Consider the following 27,637-nt stretch of genomic DNA (forward strand, 5'->3'; position numbering starts at 1 on the left):
CTGTACTTCTGTGCAGCAGTGCACTGAATTATAAACCTAGTTTTTGTGCTCAAATCTCTCTGGATTAGGGATTGAACCTAAACCTACTGACTCAGTGATGAGAATGCTATGACAGGGCACAGTTGTCTCCATGGAACCTGGACAACTTGACACCAACTAAAATTTTAAAACAGTCTCTGTGTGAATATATTTCTAACGGTGAGGCAATCAACCTTGTGGGTGGTATTAAAAGTTGAAATGTATTACATAAAATTTTACAGCACAGAAACGGCCATTCGCCACAGTAGGTCAATGCTGGTGTTTATGCTCCACATGAGCTTCATCTCACCCTATCAAAGTATTCTATTCCTTTCTCCCTCATGTACTTATCTACCTTCCCCTTAAATGCATCTATGCTTTTCGCCTCAACCATTCCATGTGGTAGCAAGTTCAACATTCTCACCATTCTCTGAGTATGATCTAGAGTAGGACAGTTGGCAACTCCAAATTAATGGTTTATTAAGAGCGAGAGATCTGAAGACGGGTCAGCTTTTCAACGGAAATGAATAGGACATGTAGGTCTGCATGTTGGTTCACAATGTAGTCTATTGTGTGCTTTAAGGTCAGTCAGACGTTAGCCCATTCCAGATGCGAACGGGCCCGCTGTGTGTTTCCAGCATATTCTATTTTGATGCATGTTTTCTTCTTTTTTAAAAAAAAATACACACCGCTTCACTTCTTACGATGGGTTTGCAATTTTGTCTCCGGGCTCCTGTGATCCGAACTTTCGCTCCTTACCCTGGCTCAACGCCGACCGATTCGGTCCCCCTGCTGACTGCTCCTTCTCCTCCTTGGCAACCGAAGAACGCGGATGAGCGGCGCCTGGTTACCGGCCCAGGGTGCAGCGCGGCGCCTGGTTACCGGCCCAGGGTGCAGCGCGGCACCAACCAATGAAGGGGAGGAAGATGGTGGCTAGTGTACAGGTAAGAAGATGCAATCGAGTTTTCTTTTGGGTGGCGCATAACGTCCTTTGCCGTAAGGAATGGGAGTTTATTACTGACGAGAGAGAGAGAAAAAAAAAGCAAGTCCTCCTGTAAACTGCGCATCTAATTTCTGTTGGTGGATAGTAACCATAGAGATTATAGTAGATCCGCTGGTTTGCTGAACATTTCCAGCATCGCATCTACTAACTGACTCACAAGTTTATTAGTTGTTAGTCGTCGGAATGAGTAACTTTACACATTACACTATGAAAATGCTCCCTAAAATTAACGATGATGGGAGGGGAAAACATTTAAATTGTTTGTTGTAAGGTGTCTAGGGACGTTTCTCTACGTTAAAGGCGCTGTATAAATGCAAGTTGTGCCTAGGAAAAGGAAATTACCACAACTATTTTAAAAGAGGAGCCACCGTTCATACCGACACGGTTGGTATTTGTCACTAAACAAAATCTCACCGATTTGTGAATTTGATTGCAAGGTGGATGTTGCCCGTCCTTGTATACGCTGAACTATAGATATATGTTCAGAAGACCCTCCCTTAGATAACGATAATGTCTGTAATTAATTGCCTTCCATTTCTGCGCGGCGGATTTACACAATCGGAAAAAAGAACACTCCAAGTTAATGCTAGTTGTTAATGAAATTTTTTTTAAAAAAAGATGTATTGGCCACACGTGCAATTTTCCGTGTCATACATTTTTTTTTAAAAAGAGCCAGCCATTGCTAATCTATACAAAGTACCCTATTCCACCAGCACCATAACCCATCCGGCTGGGCCTCATAAGAATAAACTCCTTCCCAAGACTTTATCAACTATTTAGCTTTCTCCTTATTGTTCCTAATCTAAAGTTGCAAACTGTGCTTGTGCAAAAGTCCTTCTGCCACGTAATAAACTATGATTCCCAGGGGTCTTGCATAAGTGAAAAGGAACAAGCTTATATTCAGTTCACAGCAAATTGAAGAGTGTCCTGTCTGCTCTGGCCCTGGATCCTGCTTCATAAGAACCTAAGAAATAGGAGCAGGAGTAGGCCATACTGCCCCTCGAGCCTGCTCCTCCATTCAAAAAGATCATGGCTGATCTTCGACCTCAACTCCACTTTCCTGCCCGATCCCCATATCCCTTGATTCTCTAGAGTCCCAAAATCTATCTGTCTCAGCATTGAATATACTCAACGACTCAGCATTTACAGCCCTCTGGGGTAGAGAATTCCAAAGATTTACAACCCTCTGTGTGAAGAAATTCCTCCTCATCTCAGTCTTAAATGGCCGACCCGTTATCCTGAGACTATGGCCCCTTGTTCTAGACTCTCCAGCCATGGGAAACAACCTTTCAGCATCTATCCTGTCAAGCCCCCTCAGAATCATATATGTTTCAATGAGATCACCTCTCATTCTTCTAAACTCCAGAGGGATCGGCCCATTCTACTCCATCTCTCCTCATAGGACAACCCTCTTAGCCCAGGTATCAATCTAGTGAACCTTTGTTGCACTGCCTCGAAGGCAAGTATATCCTTCCTTAGATAAGGAGACCAAAACTCTACACAGTACTCCAGGTGAGGTCTCACCAAAGCCCTGTACAATTGTAGTATGACTTCCTTACTACAACATATGCCAACCCCCTTGAAATAAAGGCCACCGCGTCATTTGCCTTCCTAATTGCTTGCTGTACCTACATGCTAACTTTTTGTGTTTCTTGTACGAGGACACCCAAATCTCTCTCAACACCAACGTTTAATAGTTTCTCACCATTTAAAAAATATTCTGTTCTTCCTACCAAAGTGAGTAACCTCACATATCCCCACATTATACTCCATTTGCCACCTTCTTGCCCACTCACCTGTCTATATCTCTTTGCAGACTCTTTGTGTCCTCTTCACGGCTTACTTTCCCACCTAGCTTTGTATCATCAGCAAACTTGGATGCATTACACTTGGTCCCCTCATCTAAGTCATAGATTGTAAATAGCTGAGGCCCAAGCACTGATCCTTGCGGCAGTCCACTAGTTACCAACCTGAAAATGACCCGTTTATCCCTACTCTCTTTTCTGTCCATTAACTAATCCTCTATCCATGCTAATATATTACCCCCAACCCCATGAGCCCTTATCTTATGTAACTGCCTATTATGTGGCAGCTTATCGAATGCCTGCCTTTTGAAAATCCAAATATACTACATCCTCTGGTTCCTCTTTATCTACCCTGCGAGTTACATCCTCAAAAAAACTTTAATAAATTTGTCAAACATGATTTCCCTTTCATAAAACTGTGTTGACTCTGCCTAATCATATGATTTTCTAAGTAGCCTATTACCACTTCCTTAATAATGGATTCCACCATTTTCCTGATGACTGATGTCCCTAATGCTTCCAGTCCCTAATGCTACATGCTTTCAGACCACTGACCCAACTGCCACCAGAATGACACCCTTCTCTCTCCTCTTCCCCCTTCTGCCTCTCCCTGCCATAAGTTCTGTTAAACACCAGGCTTTAGCAGACATAACAAATATATATATATATATACTTCTCTCATTATAAAACAGTCTACCCTCTAACTTACTGAGAAAAGCTATGGGAGATCCACTGGAATGTTTAGTTTTTGAAATAAAATTTGAAGTTTGGGTTAAAGTTAAAAAGGACACTGCTGCATATAATTTATAATGTTATAGTATGTTTAGGATAGTCATTCAAAACTAGTCCATTATTATATCAGTCATTCACTATACATTCTAAGGATGTGAACGTTGCTAGGAAGTGTGAAAAAAGCTAGCGTTTGCCAAAATGTGGTACGGTAATTTTGTAAAATCTGCATAATATTTCTGAGACTTTACATTTTTATTTTCTGGTAGCTGGAATTCTTTCTTAACTACATAAAAACCATCATGTCAAATATCACCACGAGAGCACAAATTTTTAACCAAAGCAGAAAACTAAACAAAATTTAACAGGATGATTCAGGCACATTCATGGATCCAGGGATTGTTGATGAATATTTCCCCAAAACTTCCATACCAATTCTTCAGCAGAGGCTGGCCCTTGTTCTTCATTGATGCAATCTCTTTTAAGCTGACACAAGTGCTGAATTCCTGCTGCATCAGCCATATCCCACCTCCCTCAGTGGCGAGCTCCTAGTTGAGGTGGAAAATGTCTAAATTAACCTGACCCCAAAAACTTTGCTGGGATTAGCAGTAGTTGAGTCAGGCAGGCACATAACCCTCTACATGACTTCAATTCTGCGAATCAGGCTGGGGGGAGGAATCCCATCTCTTTTGTCTTGGTGTCGGGAGAAAAACAATATGCGAAGTGATCTAGAGACATCTACCATAGCCATGTCGCTGCAGTAACAATTTTGCCTATATTCAAATTTTTTGAAATAATAATGTATGCAATTTTGCCAACCAGGGAGAAAACCAAAATCGTTGACTAAAGTGTTGTGGCCCCACCTCACTGGTTTTCCAATGGATCTAGGATGTCAGGATAGAACATGTTCCATAGCATCCTTATCTACCTGCTCCTTTTTTTCCCAAGGGCAGTTCCAGCAGTGTGCAATTCACCTGTCCATATAAATCATGGGCTAATGAGGGAAATGCAGCCAGATTGGATGCAGTGACTACCTTTTAGGCCCCATCATTTAGTGTTCACTGGAGAGGGCATTGAAGATAAGCTCAGGGAAGCTCTCGGCGTACAACCGTGCACGGGCTCCAGCAGATACAGTCCAAAATTTTTAGTCAGGCAGCTGCCTTTTTCTCTTGATACAGTTTGCCACAGCAATTCTTTACCCTCGTATTGGCATGGCTGTCCAGCAAAGGCCAGGGAGCCCACTTCCTGTATGTAAATGATCCTGAGACCACATATATGGCCAGGGCCAATGGGGCATCTATGGGGCGGGTGGACTTCTCACTCCATCGAAGATACGCTGCAATAAATGGGAGCGGGTAGAAAGTCTAGGCGATTATCTCCAAAGGCTGAACCATCAGGAAAGTTTTACACTCGTTAAACTTACAATATGAATTCTTTAACGCTTTGGCATATGTGAGACCCCAACAACATGTCACATTGCTCATCAGTTTCCCCTGTCAGTACTTTTTATAGCATCTTTGAAAATGAGATTTGAAACTTGTCCTTGTAAGCACCTAAGGACTTTAGTTCCCTGTTTTGACTGCCTAGTATATGAAGCGATGAAATGGGTCTCTGTGTACGCCCTTGCTCATGTAACTTTTTGTCAGAAACTCAATTCAAAGGGACTTTTATTCCAATTTGTTAAAGGTTTTGTAAATGAAGTGTTTACTTTTAGTTACCTGCTGTATGACCTGTGCAGTTATTACTATAAATAAATTGGACTAGTTTTAACCTGAATGATTCTGACACTGTGATATTTACCAACTGTCAAAGTGGACAAAAGAGCATGGTGGGCAATCTCTGGTGTACAATATTGTGGTAAAAGGGTAATTATTAGTCCTGTGGCAAGCTCTTCCATTCATGTCATGCATAAAGTTGCAAGTTTCAGTTCCTAGCAGACATGAGTGAACATGAGTTTTAAAGTTTACTTCCATAAAGCAGGAAATTGTGATATGGTCGTTTCTAAAATCGTGCTCTCTCCACTTTGATGCCATTCGCCTCCCAAATGTAGAAGATTTTTGGAGTTTACTGACCTGCGCAGTAATGATGACCCAATTCCAGCCTCCAGAAGTTTGTGTACTACTTACTGTCAAAGGATTTGTATCCGTTCAATAGCCTATAGAAGGGCTTAATTCCTTAACCATTTGAGAACCATGGGAATGCAATGTCAGGCCTGCTCCCCAATTAATTATCAGGTGCCTAGTACCACCTTTATCGGCAGGAAAAAAAAACTGAGCTGAGCCTTTTAACGAGAAGTCATTTATGGTCACTATAATTTTTTTAAAAAAGCTTTTAGCCCATTTCTTCATGATTTAATGCATAACCTAACCAAGCTAAATATCATTGTAGAGATTACCTCCACAGCAAGGGAAAAGCCAACATTAACTTCTCTACAATTTGTGTGGGATGATTTTTGTCAAATTGATTTTTATGCCAGCTCCAAAACCTAGTATTTCTATCTTTCTTTCTCCACCATCATTCTTTGCTTTGGATTCCTTTTGATTAATAGTAAATACAGTACTGTGTAGTGATTGTAGAAATGATTGTCTGTGCATTTTTGCACTGCTCCACACAGTGGTTGGAATCGGGTACTATAAAAGTATAACATTTCAGCATAATACCACCACCCAATGGCAATAATTGAATACTACATTAATATTATTTTCATGACAGATGTGTAAGAAGAAATAATTTTTCGCGTCTTTTATGGGATTAGGATGTTCCAAGCAAGCAGATGGTTTCTCAGTTTAATGTCCTCATTTGAAAGCTGGCACCTTCAACAATGCAGCCGTCTCTTGGTACTCCATTGGAATGTCAGCTTAGATTGTAAAGAAAATTTTCTCTTGATCCTGATCAAAAGCAATAGGAACTTTGGGGGAAATGGCCTTTAAGATGTTTAAATTTCAAGTGTGTTTATTTGTATCCTAGGTTCTGTAGAATACTAATTTGTATGGACAAGGGCTCTGCCTATCTCATATTTATCCCTTGCCCTCAAAGCTTTTTTGACTCATTACTTTATGATAAATTCTGCTATTGAAATTCATGTTGTGGATTTCATTTCCTGTATCATGCCAGAACAATTCAAGCTTGCATTTGCAGACTGCAAAAGGAAGAATGAAGAAAGCATTTTCTGTTACTTTTTTTGAAAGAAAATTCCATCATCAATTTTTTCCCCTCCTCCCCTGAAGGATTGATTCCTTGATGGGGTACAGTTCCATTGGCAATGGTCACCATTTTGTATCTTGCTCAAGTGACCATTATTCATGCGTGTATATGTGGTTATTTGACTACCTGGGTATCTCAGACAAACTCACTCTATCCTCTCCCAATATTTACATGTGTGCACTTCCAAAAGGTGTTGCTGGATAGTGATCAGGATGTCAACGTTGGTTGATTTTACCCCCTCCTTAACCCCGGGGCACTCAGGCCAATGTAACATCCCAACACAGTCTCAGCTGAGATCATCTATAATTGCAAGTTACCTCAGCATAGACTAGGGACCTTCTTAACCTGTACTGCTCATTGGTTAAATTCATTGATCCACAGGAGGAGAAGAGACAACACTTTTAATATTGAGTACATGGCTCTGTGTACTCAATATTAAAGTTGATGTACTTTACGATGAACAATATAGTAGTAGCACTTTTTGTCAGATCGTATATCTTAAGTAGTAGTAACAATTTTGTACAAATTAAATGATGGCCAAATTCACAGATATAATGTGGCTTGTACCTTTGAAACTATAAGTGTTTATCCAGTTTTACCTTTTATTTGGGAGTGGGGTGGGGGTTTAAGTTTGAATTCAAATTCCTGTTTTCATTTTTAACATTGTGGAAATATGCGATCAATAGAATAAGTTGTAATTTTTTTAGGAAAATATGGAGAAGGATCAGCGAAACACTATCGTTTTTAATGCATCAAAGAAAGAACTCTTTACTACCAGTAGTGGGTACAAGTCATTACAGAAGAAACTTCGGACCAACTGGAAGATACAAAGGTAGGTGTTTGCATTTTTACCTTATGATTGCTTTATTTCAGGGCCACCTTAGACATTCAAATTATTAAGTCTAAGCACTTTTTCCGTGCTTTGAATGCTTTCCCAATCAGAAGGCAAAAACCAAAAGGTTATTACTATTGGGTTATACGCAGCAAATACTGTAGGCTCTGGATTACTCCGACTGATGGCAGATACCATGCTGACAAACCATGTGACTCAAACTGAAAATAACAAATCAAGTTTACTAAGAAGTAATATTAAACAAAGAAAATCGATAATAAATTTAGCTATATTGCAATATTTACAGTTTTACTTCAAAACATTAAAAGCTATTAATATCTTAACAGTTCTCGTCAGTAACTTTGGAGTGTACATCCATGATGAAAATCTTTATATCAGTGTTTTCCAATAGAAATCACTGACTAGCCACAGGTGTAGCTACGGTGACACTGTTTTAGTCATGCACTAATTTTAGTAGAAAATACCTTGCATAAATTCACACAATACAAATAAATGTACTTCACGTGTATATTTACTTAAAGATCTACCATTATTCAGTAACCAAGTAAAGCACTCAACAATCAAAAAATACTTGCACCTTCTGTTTTGATTTTACCATTTCACCAACAAACGCACAAAAAGATTGAAGTATACATGCATAAGCTGTGCGAAAGAGTATTGAGATGACATGCCCAATGACGGTGTCTATCACTCATTTTTATTTGCTAATCAGAAATGTAGTCTGCCACATCTGAATTCCAAATTCACCACATGTGGCTAGTGGCTAAGGTATTGGACAATACTGCTTTACATGATACTGATCTCTTATGGAGCATTCTACCAGCTCCCAGTATATATAGCAGAACAGTGAGGTAGGTACATATTGTCAGTATTGAAGGTTCAGAATAGACTGAAGATTCTTCTCTTTGAAGTCAGACTGGTACAAAAGGAAAGGCAAAGAAGTACCTACACAATTAGTCAAAGACACCTACACAATGGCACCAACTGACTTGAATACTGATCCACACATTGTTCGGGTCTCATATCCAATCAGTGATCTGACAAAGCATGAACAGATAAGTCTAGGAGATAGCTGGCTGGTCTGCCAAATGCAGCAGCTGACCAACATCTTACAGACAGCATGACTCCAGCATCATCTTGTAAATAATAGGGAAAGAAAACTTCATCTAGCATAGTAAATTCAAAGACACATACATTACATACATTTTCTCATATAATTACAGGTGTCAGAGAAGAACCATTGTCCTTTTAAAAGTTACTTGAAAAGTTATGAGTTAAGGAAGCTAGACAACTGGATATAAATCTCTCACCTTCCCCATCTTTTAAACTTGTAACCCCTTCCCATCTTTTGAACTCGTAACAATACTGGAAAGCTATAAATTTCTAACAAAAGATATGCAATGTAGAGATTCTTAAGATCTGAAACAAGATGGGTGTGTCCATCACTGATGCTTCAGAGACACTGGGTCATGACATTGAAAACAGTTGAACTTGTGAGATGTCTCTAGTTTGGAATTAATATATATTTAGGGTTAAGATTAGTGTTACTGCTAAGGACTAGTGAACAAGTAAGTGCATACGCTTTAACAAACCTGTATTGGATATATTTTTGAGATAACGATTTCAGGCTCATTGCATTCATGTGTTTGACAGTTTTAAAGATGAAATTACAGAAGAAAAACTCATAGGTGTGAAACTATGGATCACAGCAGGACCCAGAGAGAAATTCACTGCTGCTGAAGTAAGAAAACACATTAATTCTGTAAATGGAGTTTACCGCATTCAAATTAATTTTGCAGATATTTCTGCCAGTTTATGATCACAGTAACAAAATAAATGACTATTTAAGCTCCAGATATCTAAAAAAGATCTTATTTTAGATTTTAAAAATCTTCCCTTTAATTTCTTAAAATATAGGAAAGCAGCTACTTCTGATAAAACTTCCGATAGATATAACTTACATAATATATGCTTCCTTATGTCAAACAATTAAATCTCCTGGAAACAGGAGTAGGCCATTAAGCCCTTTGAGCCTATTCTGCCATTCAATTAGATCATAGCTGATCTGAACCTCAATTCCATGTACCCCCCTTTGCTACATATCCCTTCAAAGCCTTACCTAACAAAAATCCAACGATCTTAGTCTTGAAAATTTCAATTGGCCCAGCAGCCACAGACTTTTGGAGGAGAGAGTTCCAAATTTTCACTACCTTTTTGTGTGGAAAAAACGCTTCCTGATTTCACTCCTAAATGACTTCGCTCTAGCTCTTATTTTAAGATTGTGCCCTCTTGTTCTGCATTCTAAACAAGTCAGTTTATATTTCTGACTAACTTAGTAGATGCATCTAGCAAAAATGAATTACTCAATAATTGAAAAACACTTCACAAGACTTTAACCAAATGTCATTGTAGCCTGTTTTAGATTTGAAAATTCCACTGTTTAACAATTTTTTTGATTTATAACCACGTTTATTTCCTTTTTTGTCTATCATGGTTTTTTATTATTGTTTTTTGAAACAATTAATACTAGCACAAACCAATGGTTACGTAAACAATACAGTTTAGGAACAGTGCTGTAACTTTAATGATATATGCATGTTTGTGTGTATTTAATTTTCATTGTACATTACTTACAAATTTGTTCCAGATACTTTTCTATTGACTCTGTAAAGTGTCCTTATATGTGTCTCTGCTCATAGGGTGTGCTATAGAAATGCACATATTGGTGTAAATCATTATCGCCTTGAAATTATGCTGTGCAAATATTAACAAACAAGTGTTTAATGTATTGTGCAAGGAAATTTGTGACCTGTTCATGTTTGTAATTGATTTTGGTGGCTAAATGTTGAAGCATTCCACTATAAGGTTAAAATAACGAAATACAGACCAGTTTTCTGGACCCTGCCAAACAAATTCAATGAACAAGGCCCTCAGTTGGGGCTTTCGCTGCTACGCTATTTATTTGAAATGCTACTGGTTAAACCAGAACTAGAAGATTATCACTGATCCAGTACGTTTAGTAACAGGTCAATAACTGAGAATATGAATGATCTGATAGGCTAGTAAAGACTTTCCAGCACAAACACATTGAATACATGCAGACAATCGCTTATGCAGGCTTCTTACAAAGTGCCTCCTAACAAACACTGAAGTGAAATTCCTGTTTCAATGAAAAGCCGGTGAATGATTTTTTTTCTCTGTAATTAACGACCCACTAATGAAATTGCCTAGTCAGAACTTGTACATTTCAAATCTGCATGTTCCCATGAATTTGTTAGTAAAGAAAGAACTTGCATTAATATAGCTCCTTTTACATCCTCAAAATGTCCCAAAGCACTCCAAAGCCAATGAAACACTTTTGAAGTGTAGTGACCGTTATGATAAAGACACACTGTTTAACTGTTGAAATGTAAGCCATTAATTATGGAGTAAAACAGGCTTTCTACTATTTTTCATTAATAGAATACATGGGCCTGAAACTCCTTTATAAGAGATATAATAAGTAAGTTTTCAGTTTAAACTAGTAAACCGTTTTTAAAACTGCAGACGAATTATTTCTGTAAGCTTCTGTACTTGTTATATAATCATTATCAGCCTTATTTTCAGGCCATGAAATGAGACCAAATTTTATTTTGAAGAATACTCTGCATTTATTGAATTCAAAATTGATCATTGTAATTTTTTCATTTTTTTTAGCTTGAAATATTGAAAAAGTACCTAGAAAGCGGAGGCTGTATTCTTGTGATGCTGGGGGAAGGTGGAGAATCTAAATACGACACAAATATAAACTTCTTGTTAGAGGAGTATGGAATTATGGTAAATAATGGTAAGTATTGTAAATTTTCTTTAAATTCTATTTTTGTCATTTGTATCTTTCTGTATAAGGATTTATATCATAATTTTAAATATCTTTGTCTTGAAGATGCTGTTGTGAGAAATATGTACTACAAATATTTCCACCCCAAAGAAGCGTTAATATCAAATGGAATTTTAAACAGGTAAACTTGAGTACAGCTTAATCTGATAATTTCCATTCTACCTGTGTGATGCTACTTGAAAAATAATTAGAGATACTTTACATCTTTAGTTAATACATTATTTTTGGGGAGGAGGGCAAAATAATACTCCAATGACTCAGTTGCTAATTACAGAAAGTACATTCTGATTTTATCCTATTATTAATCATTTTTTGGGAATAGAGAATGTCTTCTAGCTCTTTTTTCCATTCAAGTTGTTGATATGTATGTGCATATCTACACAACTTTTGAGGGGGATAAGGAATCTTTTTAGTTTTATTAATTTTCCTGATCTCAATTGTTACTGAGCCAGTGGTGAGACCACCCTCTGTTGGCCAACTCATGTTTTTCACCATAGCCAGTTCTCTCAAATCATGATTGGACTTTCTTGCCGACTACAGATTTCTTTCAGACACAAGTGATAACACAAAGAAAAGTGTGGAGGCAATAAAGTTATGCTATTTTGCTGAACAGTAGAAATACAGTAGTTAATGTTTAAAACTGGCGTGACAGTTCTCCATTGGGCCTTATGTTTTGGAAAATTGCTTGTTTCCTCATCACGAATGCACACATCTTGCCGGTTTTGCTTCATTTGTCCTATGAAGTCCCAATATTAAAATTATTTCAGCCTGATAAATGGACCACAGATTGACAAATGGCCCTACTCCTAATGAGCAAGTTTGTTAAATTAAATTTTCAAAAGTCAGGAAGAGTTTTACTTAGTTAGTCTTCTCATTAACTTGCCTTTGCAAATAGTAATATAGGATTGTTGGAGAATTTTGAAAACATTTACTGGCACAAATTTTTAACACATGATGCAGAACTTTATCTAATACAGCAATCAGAATCCCAAAGACTGTGATTGTTGTGTGGGATTGAGAGGAGGAGGGGGAAATTTAGTTAACAGATCACGAATTTTGGTTTCTAAAATGTATCTTAAGTGGAATTTTATTTTGTGTATGTTGATTATAAGTGGAATGGATTGCTTTAGAGATTGTTACAGTAAAAGTGCTTCTCCTTCAAATGAAATCATGGAAAATAAATTGTTGTTCACAGAGAAATTAGTCGAGCTGCTGGGAAGTCTGTGCCTGGCGTAATGGATGAAGACAACAATGGCAACAACTTGCAGTAGGTTTTTCAAAAGTCATTAACTAGAAGCATAGTTTCTGTCCCACAGAATTGCTCTACTACTTACTCTTTATCTGGTACTCTTGCTTGATAGTCACTTTTATGTTTTGAATACATAAATTTTTATTACAAAAAACATTGCAAACAGACATTTTGCATTAATTTGCGTTAATATAGTGACCTTGGTGTCCTAAGGGTGTCCTAAAGGACTTAACGGCCAATGAATTACTTCTGAAGTGCAGAATGCAAGCAAATTGTAATGTAAGAAAATAATGCACTTTGTAGCAAAGAATTCTGCAGAGCAATTTATTGACATTTGGAAGATAATTTTCCCCTCTGATTAATGCTGTTTTCTTTATTACTGTATCAATAATAAAAAGTAAAACAAATATAAAGATTTAGTTAAATGATCAACATGATGAACCATCAGTATAACAATTTAGATGTCTCCAAAACTGATCTTTTATTCATTCTGCCACTTGCTTGTAATGTTACTCTGCTGTGTTTTGTTACAATAGCTTTTTTTTAGTGGCGAAGTAGATTAGTGCCATAATGTAGTAAGATAATGTAGTAAGATATGAGTTGGTGATTGCCTATTCCGTATTAGTTCCAGTGCAAAGAAAGAAAATGTGAAATGGGGTAGAGATTTTTTGAAATGTACATTTTTGGCAATTAAATGTAAAATTATGTATCATAATGGACATTTACTCAGATTTAAAACAAAATGATAACATTATGCTACTCATCGATAACTGATTTTAAATATGGCAGGGCAATGTAGAAGGTAATGGAGATATAATCATACGTAACTGTAAAATGGTAAGAATTTTCAAGTAAATTTTTTCTTTTTGAAAATGTAGGACTTAATGAATTTCTGGAAAACATCTTCATTATTTGGTTGTGAAAAATAGTTTATTTACAAGATGACTATCCTCTTGTACTTTTAGTAACCTCGTTATTGTTATGTGCTGCAGAGCCCTAACGTTTGTTTATCCATTTGGCGCTACACTGAGTGTAATGAAGCCAGCCATTGCAGTGCTATCGACAGGTTCTGTGTGTTTTCCCCTCAACAGGCCTATTCTGGCATTCTACTATTCCAAGGTACTGTTTCAAACAATATACCTATAATATATTAAAAATCTTGCGTTAGTGCACACTTCAGTTTACAAGACCTTACTTGTCATGTTTTTTTAAATTTTGTGTCAACTTTTCTCCATTATAAATTCCAATGTCTCGTTGATAATGGAAACTGCCCACGTAAACTTGTCACACTGTAATGGTACCCTCCTGTCAGTGGTTGCTCCTCAGTTTTCCATCTCCCTGCTCCTTATCCTGTACTCCAGAGAAACTCCTACGCTCCAAGTGTTACATCTCTGCTTTCCAAATTGCATCAGTTTTGCTATTTAACTATGAGTAATAATATAATATAAAGTCAAAGTATTGTGGAAAAATAAAGAACAAATATATGACTTCAGAATGGGGACTGAATCCCACCTGCACGCCCTGATCTAGTTGTCCCCGGCCCTCTAACTCCACTTCACCTGAAAACTACACTTGCTCTTGACTCCTCATGTGCGATGCATGGGAGATGAAGTAGTATGTTAATAGGTTTTGGAACTTTAATTACTCTGCCTATTTCTAGGAAACCAGTGGTTAACGGCACTATGTTGAAGTGAGAAAACTGATGCCAATTAATGAACTAGCATTATTGAAATATCTCATGAGCACCTAACAACTCATCTCTTGCTTACGTTTTCCTCTGTGAAATTACGGGGAAAATTATTTTTCCAATGCCATTATTAGTGGTCATAATGCAGCTTAGAAAAAAGCCTTTCTAACAAAACTCTGCTTGTGTTTTTTGGTTGTCTTCATTTACTTTCTAAGTATTTTTAAATTATCTATATAAAAGTTTGTCAGATTTCAAGTTTCACGTTGACTGGAAGTGTCTTTCCATTCAATTGCAATATATTGAAAGAAATTGCAGCAATTTGTGAAACTGAGCAAATCAAATATTATCAGCATTTTATTTCTATTAAACTATCTGCCTTCATGTAACTTATATTGTCTTGGTTGGGGAACACCACCGTGATTAATGAGAATGGTAACAATCACCATACCTATAGTGCTTCTTTTATCTAAATAGCCTCGGAGCTCTACAAGGCAGAGAGGTGGACGCCGAGCCACAGGAAAGATTTGGTCAAGGGGAGACCAAAGGCATGGTGGGAGATGTATTTTAAGAGACTTTGAAAGACAAGGAGCAAGGTCAAAAGGAAAAATAGTTTTGCAAATGAATTCCAGAAAATTGGGGCACAGTGACTGGAAATAAGCTGTAGACGATAGAGTGCAGGGAGTAGAGAACAAACAGTAATCTAGAATCAAAATAGCAGAGGGTGTAAATTGGAGACAATTCCTCAATTAGGGTAGAAGCAGATATCCAAGATCACTGAAAATAATCTGCCAGTCTGCTGAAATTAAACCATGACTTTCTTCAATAATTTTATTATTTTTTTCTTTCCAAATTACTAACCTTACACTGCTTCTTCTTGCATATAAATTTCTTAATTTTCCAGAGACGTGCATGTCCTGGAGCAACCCCCATCCGCCCCCAGAATAACAGCCCATTCTATTGATCTTTGATTATTGCAGTCAGAAAGGGAACCACAGAATAGCTCTTGTACAGGGCCCCCAAACCTTTAGAAATTTACAGTAACTACTTATTATCAAAATAGTTTAACGGATAAAATGTAAGACATGACCGATAGTAATTGATAATTAAAATGTCCAAAACCTAGAATCACCTCCATTTACTTTAAAATTTATTTTAAAAAATAATAAAATAATTTATCTACATCTATACATTATTAAAATTCTGTGTAGGGCTTGCACTTCCTGTCTGCAAACCTTACAGTTATCACAATTTTCGGTTAGGCCTTTACATCAACATTTGCCTTTCAATTTTGCTATGTTAACTGTCACTATATAGTTGCAGGCTCTGGTAACCAGGTTGCTGTGCGGAGCGAGTTTCCAAAGTGTGTCTCCCAACTCTGTCACCGTCTTGTATATTAAAAACAAACTTCTATTCGTCGCATACTGTGGGTGGGCGACACCATAGATAATTTACTAGTTTTTAAATAAATTTCTTGAAATCAAACAGGAGATGACATTTCATGGAAACAAAACCTTGTTGTCTCTGTGTTTCTACGAATTTTTAAAATAGATTTGTTGTGTAGTTCATCACCTTAATAGCATAGGTGACAACAGATACACATTATCTTCAGTTCAGGAGAGTTGAGAAGTCTATACATACTCTTTTAGACTTCAGATAGGTAGGTAGCAGCTTACTGTTGTTTTCTGTAAGAACCTATCTTTTAAAAAATCTAGGTGTTCCTTTGCAAATAGCCTGATTATAGGGACAGTGTTGATTTACTAGATAAAGCTGTTCAAAAACAATAGATGTTTTCATTTTCAGACAGGGCCAATTATCGACCAGTAGAAAGTAGGAAAGTGCCACTTTTGCCTATAAATGCCATCTTGGATTGATCACATCAACCTTTCTTGCAGCTTATAGAGGAAGTTTAGGTTTCAGCTGATGCATACTGTATGAAATTTTCCTGTGGTTCTTTCTGCCAGGGGAAAGCACTAAATACTTTTAAGAGAAATACTTGAAACATATTCATACTTATTAATGCAATTAAGAAGGGAGACGGTTAGAGTAGAACCTTAAAAGCTCATCATTTATCAGCATAATGAACTGAAACTACAAATAGTCCTAGTCATTTAAAAATATGTGAAATTTGTCAACAGCTCCAGGGCGGAAAGTTGGCTGTGCTGGGATCTTGTCACATGATCAGTGACCAGTACTTCGACAAAGAAGAAAATGGCAAAATCATGGTATGCTGTTTTGGGATAATTTCAACTTTATTGTGCACATTGTTTCTCTTTCTCTGATTTGAAATGTTCAGTTTTTACCCCAGGGGTCTTGTTGCTGTAGAAAGAGCTATAAAGCAAAAAGATAAAAGCGGAAACCAACTGACTCAGTAATATTCAGAATTACATAGTGAATGAAGAATGAATGGACTATGTACTTGTTCGGATTTATTTTCAACAAAACCTGTGCGTGAAAATTGGTTGCCTAATTTAATTCCACATTTATGTTTGAGAAATTTTTAATAGTTTTGTAATTTATATTATTTGGGAAACACATCACTTCTCAGATTTAGTGACATTTTAACCAGGCTTAAAATGGCACCTTTACATTTTCATAACCAACTGAGGGAAAAACTGTGGTTGTCCTAGACACCTGTAGTTTGTTTCTTGCAAATGAAGATAGTAATTCAGCAAGAGTCCAACAAAGTATAATAGCTACAATTCAGTAACTATGTCACAATCCTTACAAAGATAATTTAGGAATGTAAACCTCATCCAGGTCCTATTATCCTAATCTGACACTATAGAGCTGATTTTCTGGTACGTACTTCTGAAAGGGTCATAATGAACTGACCATTTTGAGAAATTGCAAGTGCACTGCCCATGGTGCTCCATTGATTACAATGGATGAAAAATTGTGGTCAGCATGCTTGTGATATTCTGATACCCCAGCTGGCAGGCAAAGCTCCCCACATGCAAGACATACTCGGAAAGTAACTCGTGCATCTTTTTCTTATTCCAAAGGCCATATTCTTCTATTTCCTTCTAAATGAGGAATTGAATGAGTTTCCTTTCCAAAGTTTCGTCTTTTTTGATCTATTCCATAAGTCATCAGTTGTAAGCATAAAAAAGCTATTCTTTAGACTAAGTTTAGCTTGTGGCTTCTTCAGCTTATAGTTGTATCTCCCTCCACCTGGTTTTGCACAAGATACCTCTCTGCATCTGTTTTTTTGATTCATTATTTGTTTTAACAATTTAGATCATTGGCTTCCCCAGAGAATTCTTGGATCCATGAACCTGCAGTTTTTCTGCTCGTGATGCTATAACAAACAATTTTACCATAAAGCTACTTGGATATCAGGAATAGTTTTATATTATTATGATATTAACCTTGTATTAATTAAAATACACTATTTTGACAATTTTAAATAATAGTAAAAATTTTTTAACCACGGTTACAGCAGTGATGCGTTATCTTGTCTGGACACGATCGGGTTGTTGATGCCACCATTGCAGTCTATCTGGCTGGTCCCATTGTCTAGAAGATATAATACCTCACAATACCTGTCATTCCTCCTCTATCAGAATTTTCATCAGGTCCTTATTCAGCTCTCTTGAATTTGCTGATTCTGACAGCTGCATTGCTTCCCTTGACAATCCATTCTATAATTCACCTCACTCTGCATAAAGCAGTTAAGTCTAAGCTGTTGTTTTACCCTCCCTATTCTAAGTTTAAAGCTGTGGCCCATTATAGAATCTGTGTTTGTGTTAAACATGTTCGTGTTTATCTTGTCCATACCTTTTAGAATCTTGAATACTTCTATAAGATCGCCTGAGATGACTTTCTCCAATGTAAACTTTCCCAGCTTCTGCAGCCTCTCCTCATAACTCAGCTACCTTTTCCCGGTAATCAATTTAGTTGCCTTTCACTGCACCCTGACCGGTGCCTGGATATCTTGTAATAAGATGACTAGTGTCGTAAAATACTCCAAGTGGGGCTGGAGCAGCACTTTGTACAAACTCAGAATCACTTTCTGAGATATATGCTGTATTCCTATGGCTATCTTATTTGCCATCTTTACTGCTACACAACATGCTGATGGCTTAAGTGATCTATCCGCCAGCGCCCACAAGACTTTGAAAATACCTGATGAGATGCATTCAGAAAGAAATGTCTTTGACGAAGCTTGGACTTCATAGATGATTTCAGAAACTTTAGGCTGTGCTTTGCTGATCTTCCTTCTATTGTTCCTTTTGTCTCAGGATGTTGTTTTTCAATGGCTAACTACAAATGAAATCCAGTTGAACCAAATCGATGCAGAAGATCCAGAGGTAAACTAGTTATTTGGAGTAAATAGTGGGAAATGCTGCTGTCCTTTTTAAAAATAGATAAATATTTTGCCTCACCTGGCTCCATTCTTACCTATCCAGTCGTAGTCAGAGAATCACCTGCAATGGCTTCTCTTCCCACTCCTGCAACGTTACCTCTGGAGTCCCCCAAGGATCTATCCTTGCCCCCCTCCTATTTCTCATCTATCTGTTGCCCCCCGGTGACATAATCCGAAAACACAACATGAGATTCCGTGCGTACGCTGACGATATCCAGCTCTACCTCACCACCACCTCTCTCAACCCCTCTACTGCCTCTCATTTGTCACACTGCTTGTCCGACATCCAGTACTGCATGAGCAAAAATTTTCTCCAGCTAAATATTAGGAAAACCGAAGCTATTGCCTTTGGTCCCCGCCGCAAAATCCGTTCCCTATCCACTGACTCCATCCCTCTCCCTGACCACTGTCTGAGGCTGAACCAGACTGTTCACAACCTTGGCATTCTGTTTGACCCTGAGATGAGCTTCCGACCATATATCCGCTCCATCACCAAGACTGGCTACTTCCACCTCCGTAATATCGCCCGCCTCCGCCCTGCCTCAGCCCATCTGCTGCTGAAACCCTCATCCGTGCCTTTGTTGCCTCTAGATTTGACTATTCCAATGCCTTTCTGGCTGCCCTCCTATCTTCCACCCTCCATAAACCCTCATCCAAAACTCTGCTGCCCATTTCCTAACTCGCACAAAGTCCCATTCTCGCATCACCCCTGTGCTCGCTGACCTACATTAGCTCCTGGTCTGGGAACGCCTCAATTTTAAAATCCTTGTCCTTGTTTTCAAATCCCTCCGTGGCCTCTCCCCTCCCTAATTCTGTAACCTCCTCCAGACCTACAACCCTCCAAGATCTCTGCGCTACTCCAATTCTTGCCTCTTGCGCTTCCCCAATTTTAATCGCTCCACCATTGGCGGCCGTGCCTTCAGCTGCCTAGGCCCTAAGCCTGGAATTCCCTCCCTAAACTTCTCTGCCTCTCTACCTCTCTCCTCCTTCAAGACACTCCTTAAAACCTGCCTCTTTGACCAAGCTTTTGGTCACCTGCCCTAATATCTCCTCATGTGGCTCGGTGTCAAATTTTGTTTGATAACGCTCCTGTGAAGTGCCTTGGGACGTTTAACTATGTTAAAGGCGCTATATAAATTCAAGTTGTTGTTGTTATCCCCTCAATACAGTATGACAATATGGCTGTCCTGTAAATCCATTAGCCTTATTGCTGTAGGAATCACTAATTAAGAAAAACTCGCATTTATAAAGCACTTTTCACACCCTCACTGCACAAACAGTTGAGCCATCTGCTATATAGTAAAGCATCAATTCTAGCCTAGTCACATTATACACAGGCAGAACCTAGTTGATCATCACTGTCCACTGTGACACCCAGGGGCACAAAACAAAAATGGAAACAGGTAACTGAAAAAAAAATGTTTTTGAGTGGTGAGGTGGGGGGGTGCGGGTTTATGGGGGGATCTGTGTGTTTCTCTTTTAAATGTATCTGTTGCTAGAACAGAATGTGTACCCATTTCAGAAACCATTTGTTATTAAAGCCTAAATATTAGTGTTATTTAATTGAAAGAAAAACATAAAAAATTACTTCGTTTTGTGTTGTATTAAGATTTCAGATTACACCATGCTTCCAGATACAGCTAAACTGTCTGAGAGACTGAGGGTTTGTCTGCAGGAAGGGGATGAAAACCCACGAGATTTTACCACTCTATTTGACATGTCGGTCTTTAAACTGGATACAATGGCTCTTCCAAAAGTTATCAAGTAAGAATCAGATAAAACTCGTTGAAAGCAAAATATATTGTATATTTGAGATACGGATTTTAAATAGAATGAGAGAGTAGAATTTAAAATAACAGATTAATTACACAATTTTAAAAAATAAACGTTTTCTTATTTTTTGTTTTTCCCCCTGCCCTGTACTATTTTCTAGCAAAGAGAATGGGCAGACAATTTCATTCCAGGTAGGTAACTGGATAGAACTAATTGAGTGGTAGTCCAGCTTGTCAGCACATTGGGGTGTGAATGTGTTGCACCACAGAATGGGAGGATATGGCCTAACATGTCCATAATTCCCCACGTGATATATTCCTGATACAGTAGAAGGAGGGAGGGAGAGGAAAGTTGGAATGTCAACCCAGATTGCTCTCAGAGAAACAACCTCTCCTCCTCCTTAAGTAGCCAAATGGAGTAGCATTTTCAAAGACATGGAATTAAGTTGTCTGCCCATTCGCTCTACTAGGAAATATTACGTGGCATGGGGAAAGCAAGAAATAAGGAAATTTTTGTTTTAATTATGTAATGAATTTGTTGTTTGGAGTTATTACATGTCAAGCGTAAAACTTGCACAGCAACAAATCTGCTTGCAAATTTTAAGCATTGTTTGGCTTGAGATTAAATGCATGTATTTAATTAATATCATTTCCATTCCAGCTCAGAGGTATATATGCTACATCCTTAATAGAGTAAGATTCTTTCCTGAAATTATGCTGTTAAGAAATTTATTTCTACTTATTTAAAGTTTCTTGGTATGTGAATTTATTAACCTTACTTACTTTGATAATTGAAAATCATGACTGAACCGAAGTTATTTTGCAAACTAGAAGAAAATAGTAAATGAACTGCTGAAATGTAGGTCCTAGAGAAGTGTGGATTAAACACTTTTTGTGATAGCTGGATCACTTTATTTCATAAAATCTGCAATGTTTGTTGTACTGCTATGGCCACCTTTGCAATCTTACTGGATTTTCATTGTGTGTGTGTGTCCAGGGCATACGAACAACTAAATGTGAAACATGAATCGCTCCAACTGATACAACCTCAGTTTGAAACACCGCTCCCTACACTGCAGCCAGCTGTAAGTACAAATCCACAGGCTACGAAACAGAATATTTGAAACAGCCATGATTGCATCATCAAATGTAAATGAGAAGTGATGATCTGACCTTCCTGTTATGCTACGCTGTGTTCCCTATATGGTAACTCACTGATTCCGCTCATAGTGATTTTTTTTAAAAATCAGCAATACAAGAAAAACAGTACGTGGTTGTTGGTCACAGATGTGATGGTGAAAATGTTGGGGTGGTAAGAAAGTGAATATTATTTATTCTGAGGATAGTAGTGTTGCAACAGTTGTCCTGGTGGCAATATTGCCATTTTGATAGTAATCCAGCACTCATGTGGTAATAAGGCAATAATGGTGAGTGTAATGTTAAGTCCAATATATTGACATTGCAAGGCCTACTTTATACATCAAAAACACAAAGTATTGCCAGTTACAAAATTAAAAACAAAATTGCACTATTCTAATTTGATCAGTGTGGGTAACATCTGATGCATGCATTATTTGACAGGTCTTTCCTCCCTCCTTTCGAGAGTTGCCAGCACCGACCTTGGACCTCTTTGATCTTGATGAAACATTTTCATCTGAGAAAGTCAGACTTGCGCAGCTGACTAACAAATGTGAGCAAATCATTTATTTTGCAATTGCCTATTTATTCTTTATTTCTAGTTTACTGTTCTCAAATATATGTTTTACTTTTTGAGCATCTGTTGCTTATGCAATATATTTCAATTTTCTGATAATTGTGTAAATTTCAGATAAATGTTGTCTATGGTAGGGGCTCTTCTGATAGAAAAAAGTAATCTGTCCTGCAGTGTGGTACTGAGGCATTTGGACAAGGAAAATTCCAAGTTCAGTGCCTGGCTGTGCTGAGTTGGTTGATCACAGACATGGAAACAGTGGAAGCACCACAATTAGCCTTGCTGTCCTTGGACTGGGTGGGGGGATGGGGGACACAATACCAGCCAAGGTTACTGATTGCTATTCCGTGATCCCTGCTGCAAGAACAATGATGGGCAGTCAGTCACATACATTCATTGCAAATTTGCGACATGTTGAGTAAGTTCACTTCTAAAACAAACCAGCTGAACTTGAATTATGCAGACAGGGGATGGAGATGCCTACCATCTGTCCAATTGGCTGCAGCTTGTTTCAGTCCTAACCTTGCTAAGATCCCCCATGACAGTACTTCCCAGCTCCAGCCAGATCACTCTCATGTTGTAGTGGTCTTCGCTGTTCTGTAGGTTCCTTCAGTAGTCTGCTTTCACTAACTTTCTGGGGTGCTTCAGCATTCCCATCCCCCATTTTCTTGGTCGTCAGAATTCTGGCACGCTTCATAGCCCACTTTATTTTTATTCTTCTGTAATTCCAATAAGAGAAGGAAAGAGAATGGGAGGGAACAAAAAGTGTGTGAACCAGAAAAGAAGAGCGTAAACCAAAAAGGGTGAGAGAGAGAGATTGTGTTTAAGCAGGAAAGTGAGTGAAAAAGAGGCAGCAAACTAGAACCGAGCAGATCTACCAGAAAAGAAAGTATATGAACCAGAAATGAGAGAGAGTGAAGCAGAAAAGGGAGAGAGTAAGAACAGACCAGAAAAAGAGTGGGCAGGAGAGAATGATCTGGAATAGGAGCAATAAGAGAGAGAGAAAAAGAGCAGTGAGACAAAATAACAGATGAGTGAAGACAAAGAATGAGAAGGGAAATATGATGAAGGATGACCAGGGAATGAGAGTGAGTGAGAAGGAAAGGAGGAGATTGAGAAGAACTTGCATTTATCTAGCGCCTTTCACAACCTCCCAAAGTGCTTCACAGACAATGAAGTACTTTTGAAGTGTAGTGATGAAGGGAAATAAAAAATTGAGAGAGACAAATTTTTTCAGGCATCCCAGAATTTGTATTCTTAGTTAGAGGGGTGCGAAAGGATGTGAATTTTTGGTGGACTCGGCCAGTTATAAAGTTTTGAAGACTACTCTGATTATTTTTGCTTATGTTTATTGCTTCTGATGATGTGTCCCATGAATGAGTTTCGAGCAGATGTGGGTTTAAAAAATGTAAATTTAAAATATAATTTTCCTTTAGAGTTTCAGGATTTTGCTGCAACAAGATTAGGTGTGCCTGTCCCTAAAGGCATCAGCCGAGCACAGGTTTAGTCTCAAAAAGCCCAACAGTGCTCACTGTTCAGGTTCATGCCATTTGGACAAGGGGCCAGAGGAACTGTTACTTCAGTGTTAGTGCCTTCAGGAGAGGGGAAAAATTTGGTGATACATATATGTTGTCTGCTATAGTGGGGTTCATTTAGAAAATAGCTAATCCTAGACAAATGAAAGTGTATCTTTTGGCATACAAAGTGCTATTATTTTTAAATGAGAATTGTATATCTATAATGTATTTTTAATGGCAATTATTGTATAGTTGTGAAAATTTATAGAGAAAATGTGCAAAATTGTAAGACTGTGACTCTCTTATGTGATAAGGTATGGAAATTTAAAAGGAATTTGACACTTATTAATTTGGGCAAATGACCTTTTGCAATGTTTTTGTTCAGCCATTTATTAGGAGGTACACCAGTATAAGGTGACTAGTCCACATTTTTTTTTGAAATGTTATCTTTTCCCTCCTTTGTGGGAAGTTCCTGGATTCAATTTGGCATCTTGCCTGGTTTACATGGCCAAGATCAGCATTTCATTGTTTGCCCACCCAACAGTAACTGCACAGTGTAATTAACTGAAGTGGTTTTGGATCTTTGAGAAACATGATTACGGTGTTATATAATTGCAAGTAATTTCTTTTCATTGTGGAGAGGCAAAAGAACCAGAGGAGATGAGGAGAATTTTTTTTAAGTAGCTGGTAATGATTTGGAGTGCACTGCCTGAAAGGGTGGTGGAAGCAGATTAAAAATAAAAGCATGCCCAGCCAGGACCACTCTACCCATTAGGGCTTTAGTTTACAGATTAACTGGAATCAAGTGGGAAGAATCCCAGCAACAGATCTACCCCTGCAGTTCCATGAGCTGGGCTAGCTGGTTAATGAACAATGCCCTTAAGTATAGTGGACCTGCTTGACTAAGGCATTAGATTACCAAGACTGTCACACAGGGTTCTGATCTTCCATTGCTAGGCATGATAGTTTGGAGCAAATTTGACCCTGCCTATCTTCACCTATGAGGATTGTCCTCTTCTACATATGCTGTTCTTGACTCCTGTTGGTGTAATAGTGAGATGTTGCTATATATTGAAAGTGCACAGTATATTTAGTCAAACAAATTGACATGTACCTGTGCTGATTTTTTTGTTTTCAGGTACTGATGATGATCTTGAATTCTATGTTCGAAGGTGTGGTGACATTCTTGGTGTATCAAACAGACAAGATAGTCGAGATGCAAAAGAAATTTTAGAGCACATCTTTTTCCAGGTGGTGGAGTTTAAGAAGCTGAATCAGGTAAAATTTAAAGGAATGTTTAAAACCTTTGCAGTGAAGAAGCTGTGTGAAAAGAACTTAAGATCCTGGTCGTGGGAGTCTTGCTATTAATGCTCTTAAAATTGTGAACTGTTACAAAGAAATGTATGCTTTGTGTCCTGTTGAAATCCTGTTGGATACATTGCAGTCCTCTAGTGATTATACTGTTTTTCTCTACAGGAGCATGACCTAGACACACACGAGGCTGGCATAATTGCTTTTCAGAATAACTGAAATTGAGTAGTTGCAGTACCACTGATATTCAGCACACCATCTCCTCGTGATGGAGATTTCAGCAGGACTTGGTTCTTCTACAACTTGTAACTTGCAGAGTTCCTTATTCAAAAATGTATATTTTTGTATTGAAAGGGTTAATCATTATTTGTCTGTATACAACTTCAAGGCATTTTATACACTTGTGTATCGTTGCATTTAAGATTATGGTGAACGTATCCTATTATAAAACAATCTCATGCATGTAAATATCTCCAGTTACTAATTTGCACTTAACTTTTGGTCTCAGATTAAAGCCCATCTCTGCATAGTATTAGATTTAGATAAAGTGACTAGTACCTTGGTGAGAATTTTATTTTCAAATTACATATGGTTTCCCTTGTACTTAAGCATTACTGTTTATCTATTGCCGTTGTGTTTCCCGTTTGTACTTCAATTTGTAAATAAAGGGTTTTTTAATATTACACATTCATATTTAATATATTTAAATGTTTGCATTAAATACAGACATCACTCATGGGACATTAATGGTCAGGAGTTCTGTTAACTTCTGCAATTATATAAAATGTGAACCACTATGGAAATTCAGTAATCTCTTTTTTTATTCATTCATGGGATGTGAGCATCGCTGGCAAGGCCAGCATTTATTGCATGGGAATAACTACTCAAGTAGTTATTCCCATGGAAGAGTTAAGCAATTATTGAAGCATGGGAAGAATCATCCTTTTTATCTGAGGCACATAGCAGAAGACCTGCCTAATTTCCCATCCCCAAGGCCAACAATTTGCCTATTTTCCTTTCCCTACCTTGGCCAATTGGAGTGGCCATACCATTTCCCTGGCTGAGATGAGTTAAAGCAACAAATACCAGCAGTCAAATCCAGGAGCTTCTTTAGCATGTGGTCAGCTATTTGATCTACTGAGGACTAGGACTTGAATCATTAGCCAGTGCACTAGCTATTCTATCTTTTGCCTTAAAATATCATACATTAGCATATTAAACTCTTTAAAAATCAAAGCCCAAATTAACATTGTAGCCTATGTTTTATTTTTTTTTATTCGTTCATGGGATGTGGGCGTCGCTGGCGAGGCCAGCATTTATTGCCCATCCCTAATTGCCCTCGAGAAGTTGGTGGTGAGCCGCCTTCTTGAACCGCTGCAGTCCGTGTGGTGACAGTTCTCCCACAATGCTGTTAGGAAGGGAGTTCCAGGATTTTGACCCAGTGTCAATGAAGGAACGGCGATATATTTCCAAGTCGGGATAGTGTGTGACTTGGAGGTGAACGTGCAGGTGGTGTTGTTCCCATGTGCCTGCTGCTCTTGTCCTTCGATATGGTAGAGGTCGCGGGTTTGGGAGGTGCTGTCGAAGAAGCCTTGTCGAGTTGCTGCAGTGCATCCTGTGGATGGTACACACTGCAGCCACAGTGCGCCGGTGGTGAAGGGAGTGAATGTTTAGGGTGGTGGATGGGGTGCCAATCAAGCGGGCTGCTTTATCTTGGATGGTGTCGAGCTTCTTGAGTGTTGTTGGAGCTGCACTCATCCAGGCAAGTGGAGATTATTCCATCACACTCCTGACTTGTGCCTTGTAGATGGTGGAAAGGCTTTGGGGAGTCAGGAGGTGAGTCACTCGCCGCAGAATACCCAGCCTCTGACCTGCTCTCGTAGCCACAGTATTTATATGGCTGGTCCAGTTAAGTTTCTGGTTAGTGGTGACCCCCAGGATGGTGATGGTGGGGGCTTCGGCGATGGTAATGCCGTTGAATGTCAAGGGGAGGTGGTTAGACTCTCTCTTGTTGGAGATGGTCATTGCCTGGCACTTATCTGGCGCGAATGTTACTTGCCACTTATGAGCCCAAGCCTGGATGTTGTACAGGTCTTGCTGCATGCGGGCTCGGACTGCTTCATTATTTGAGGGGTTGCGAATGGAACTGAACACTGTGCAGTCATCAGCAAACATCCCCATTTTGGACCTTATGATGGAGGGAAGGTCATTGATGAAGCAGCTGAAGATGGTTGGGCCTAGGACACTGCCCTGAGGAACTCCTGCAGCAATGTCCTGGGGCTGAGATGATTGGCCTCCAACAACCACTACCATCTTCCTTTGTGCCAGGTATGACTTCAGCCACTGGAGAGTTTTCCCCCTGCTTCCCATTGACTTCAATTTTACTAGGGCTCCTTGGTGCCACACTCGGTCAAATGCTGCCTTGATGCCAAGGGCAGTCACTCTCACCTCACCTCTGGAATTCAGCTCTTTTGTCCATGAGGTCTGGAGCCGAGTGGTCCTGGCGGAACCCAAACTGAGCATCGGTGAGTAAGT

The 27,637-nt window shown here is 38.5% G+C and overlaps 1 protein-coding gene across 1 annotated transcript; it reads left to right on the forward strand.

Moving 5' to 3' along the window:
* Window positions 1-25,785, forward strand: ift52 (intraflagellar transport 52 homolog (Chlamydomonas)). The gene is made up of 14 exons (XM_068000350.1): window positions 1-962; window positions 7,467-7,591; window positions 9,266-9,353; window positions 11,309-11,438; window positions 11,535-11,610; window positions 12,685-12,756; window positions 13,731-13,857; window positions 16,561-16,647; window positions 18,667-18,735; window positions 20,401-20,555; window positions 21,561-21,648; window positions 22,145-22,253; window positions 24,930-25,069; window positions 25,268-25,785. The coding sequence occupies exons 1-14, from the start codon at window positions 930-932 to the stop codon at window positions 25,319-25,321; spliced, it is 1,353 nt and encodes a 450-aa protein (XP_067856451.1). The 5' UTR covers window positions 1-929; the 3' UTR covers window positions 25,322-25,785.
* The last annotated feature ends 1,852 nt before the right edge of the window (window positions 25,786-27,637 follow it).

This window comes from Heptranchias perlo, chromosome 19, assembly GCF_035084215.1.
Source record: "Heptranchias perlo isolate sHepPer1 chromosome 19, sHepPer1.hap1, whole genome shotgun sequence".
Taxonomy (NCBI): Eukaryota; Metazoa; Chordata; class Chondrichthyes; order Hexanchiformes; family Hexanchidae; genus Heptranchias; species Heptranchias perlo.

Excerpts from the sequence above, each read along its gene's own strand:
- ift52 (XM_068000350.1), top strand. The coding sequence starts at position 930 with ATGAAGGGGAGGAAGATGGTGGCTAGTGTACAG. Across the intron at positions 963-7,466 it reads AGATGGTGGCTAGTGTACAG|GAAAATATGGAGAAGGATCA; the intron begins GTAAGAAGATGC and ends TAATTTTTTTAG. Across the intron at positions 25,070-25,267 it reads AGTTTAAGAAGCTGAATCAG|GAGCATGACCTAGACACACA; the intron begins GTAAAATTTAAA and ends TTTTCTCTACAG.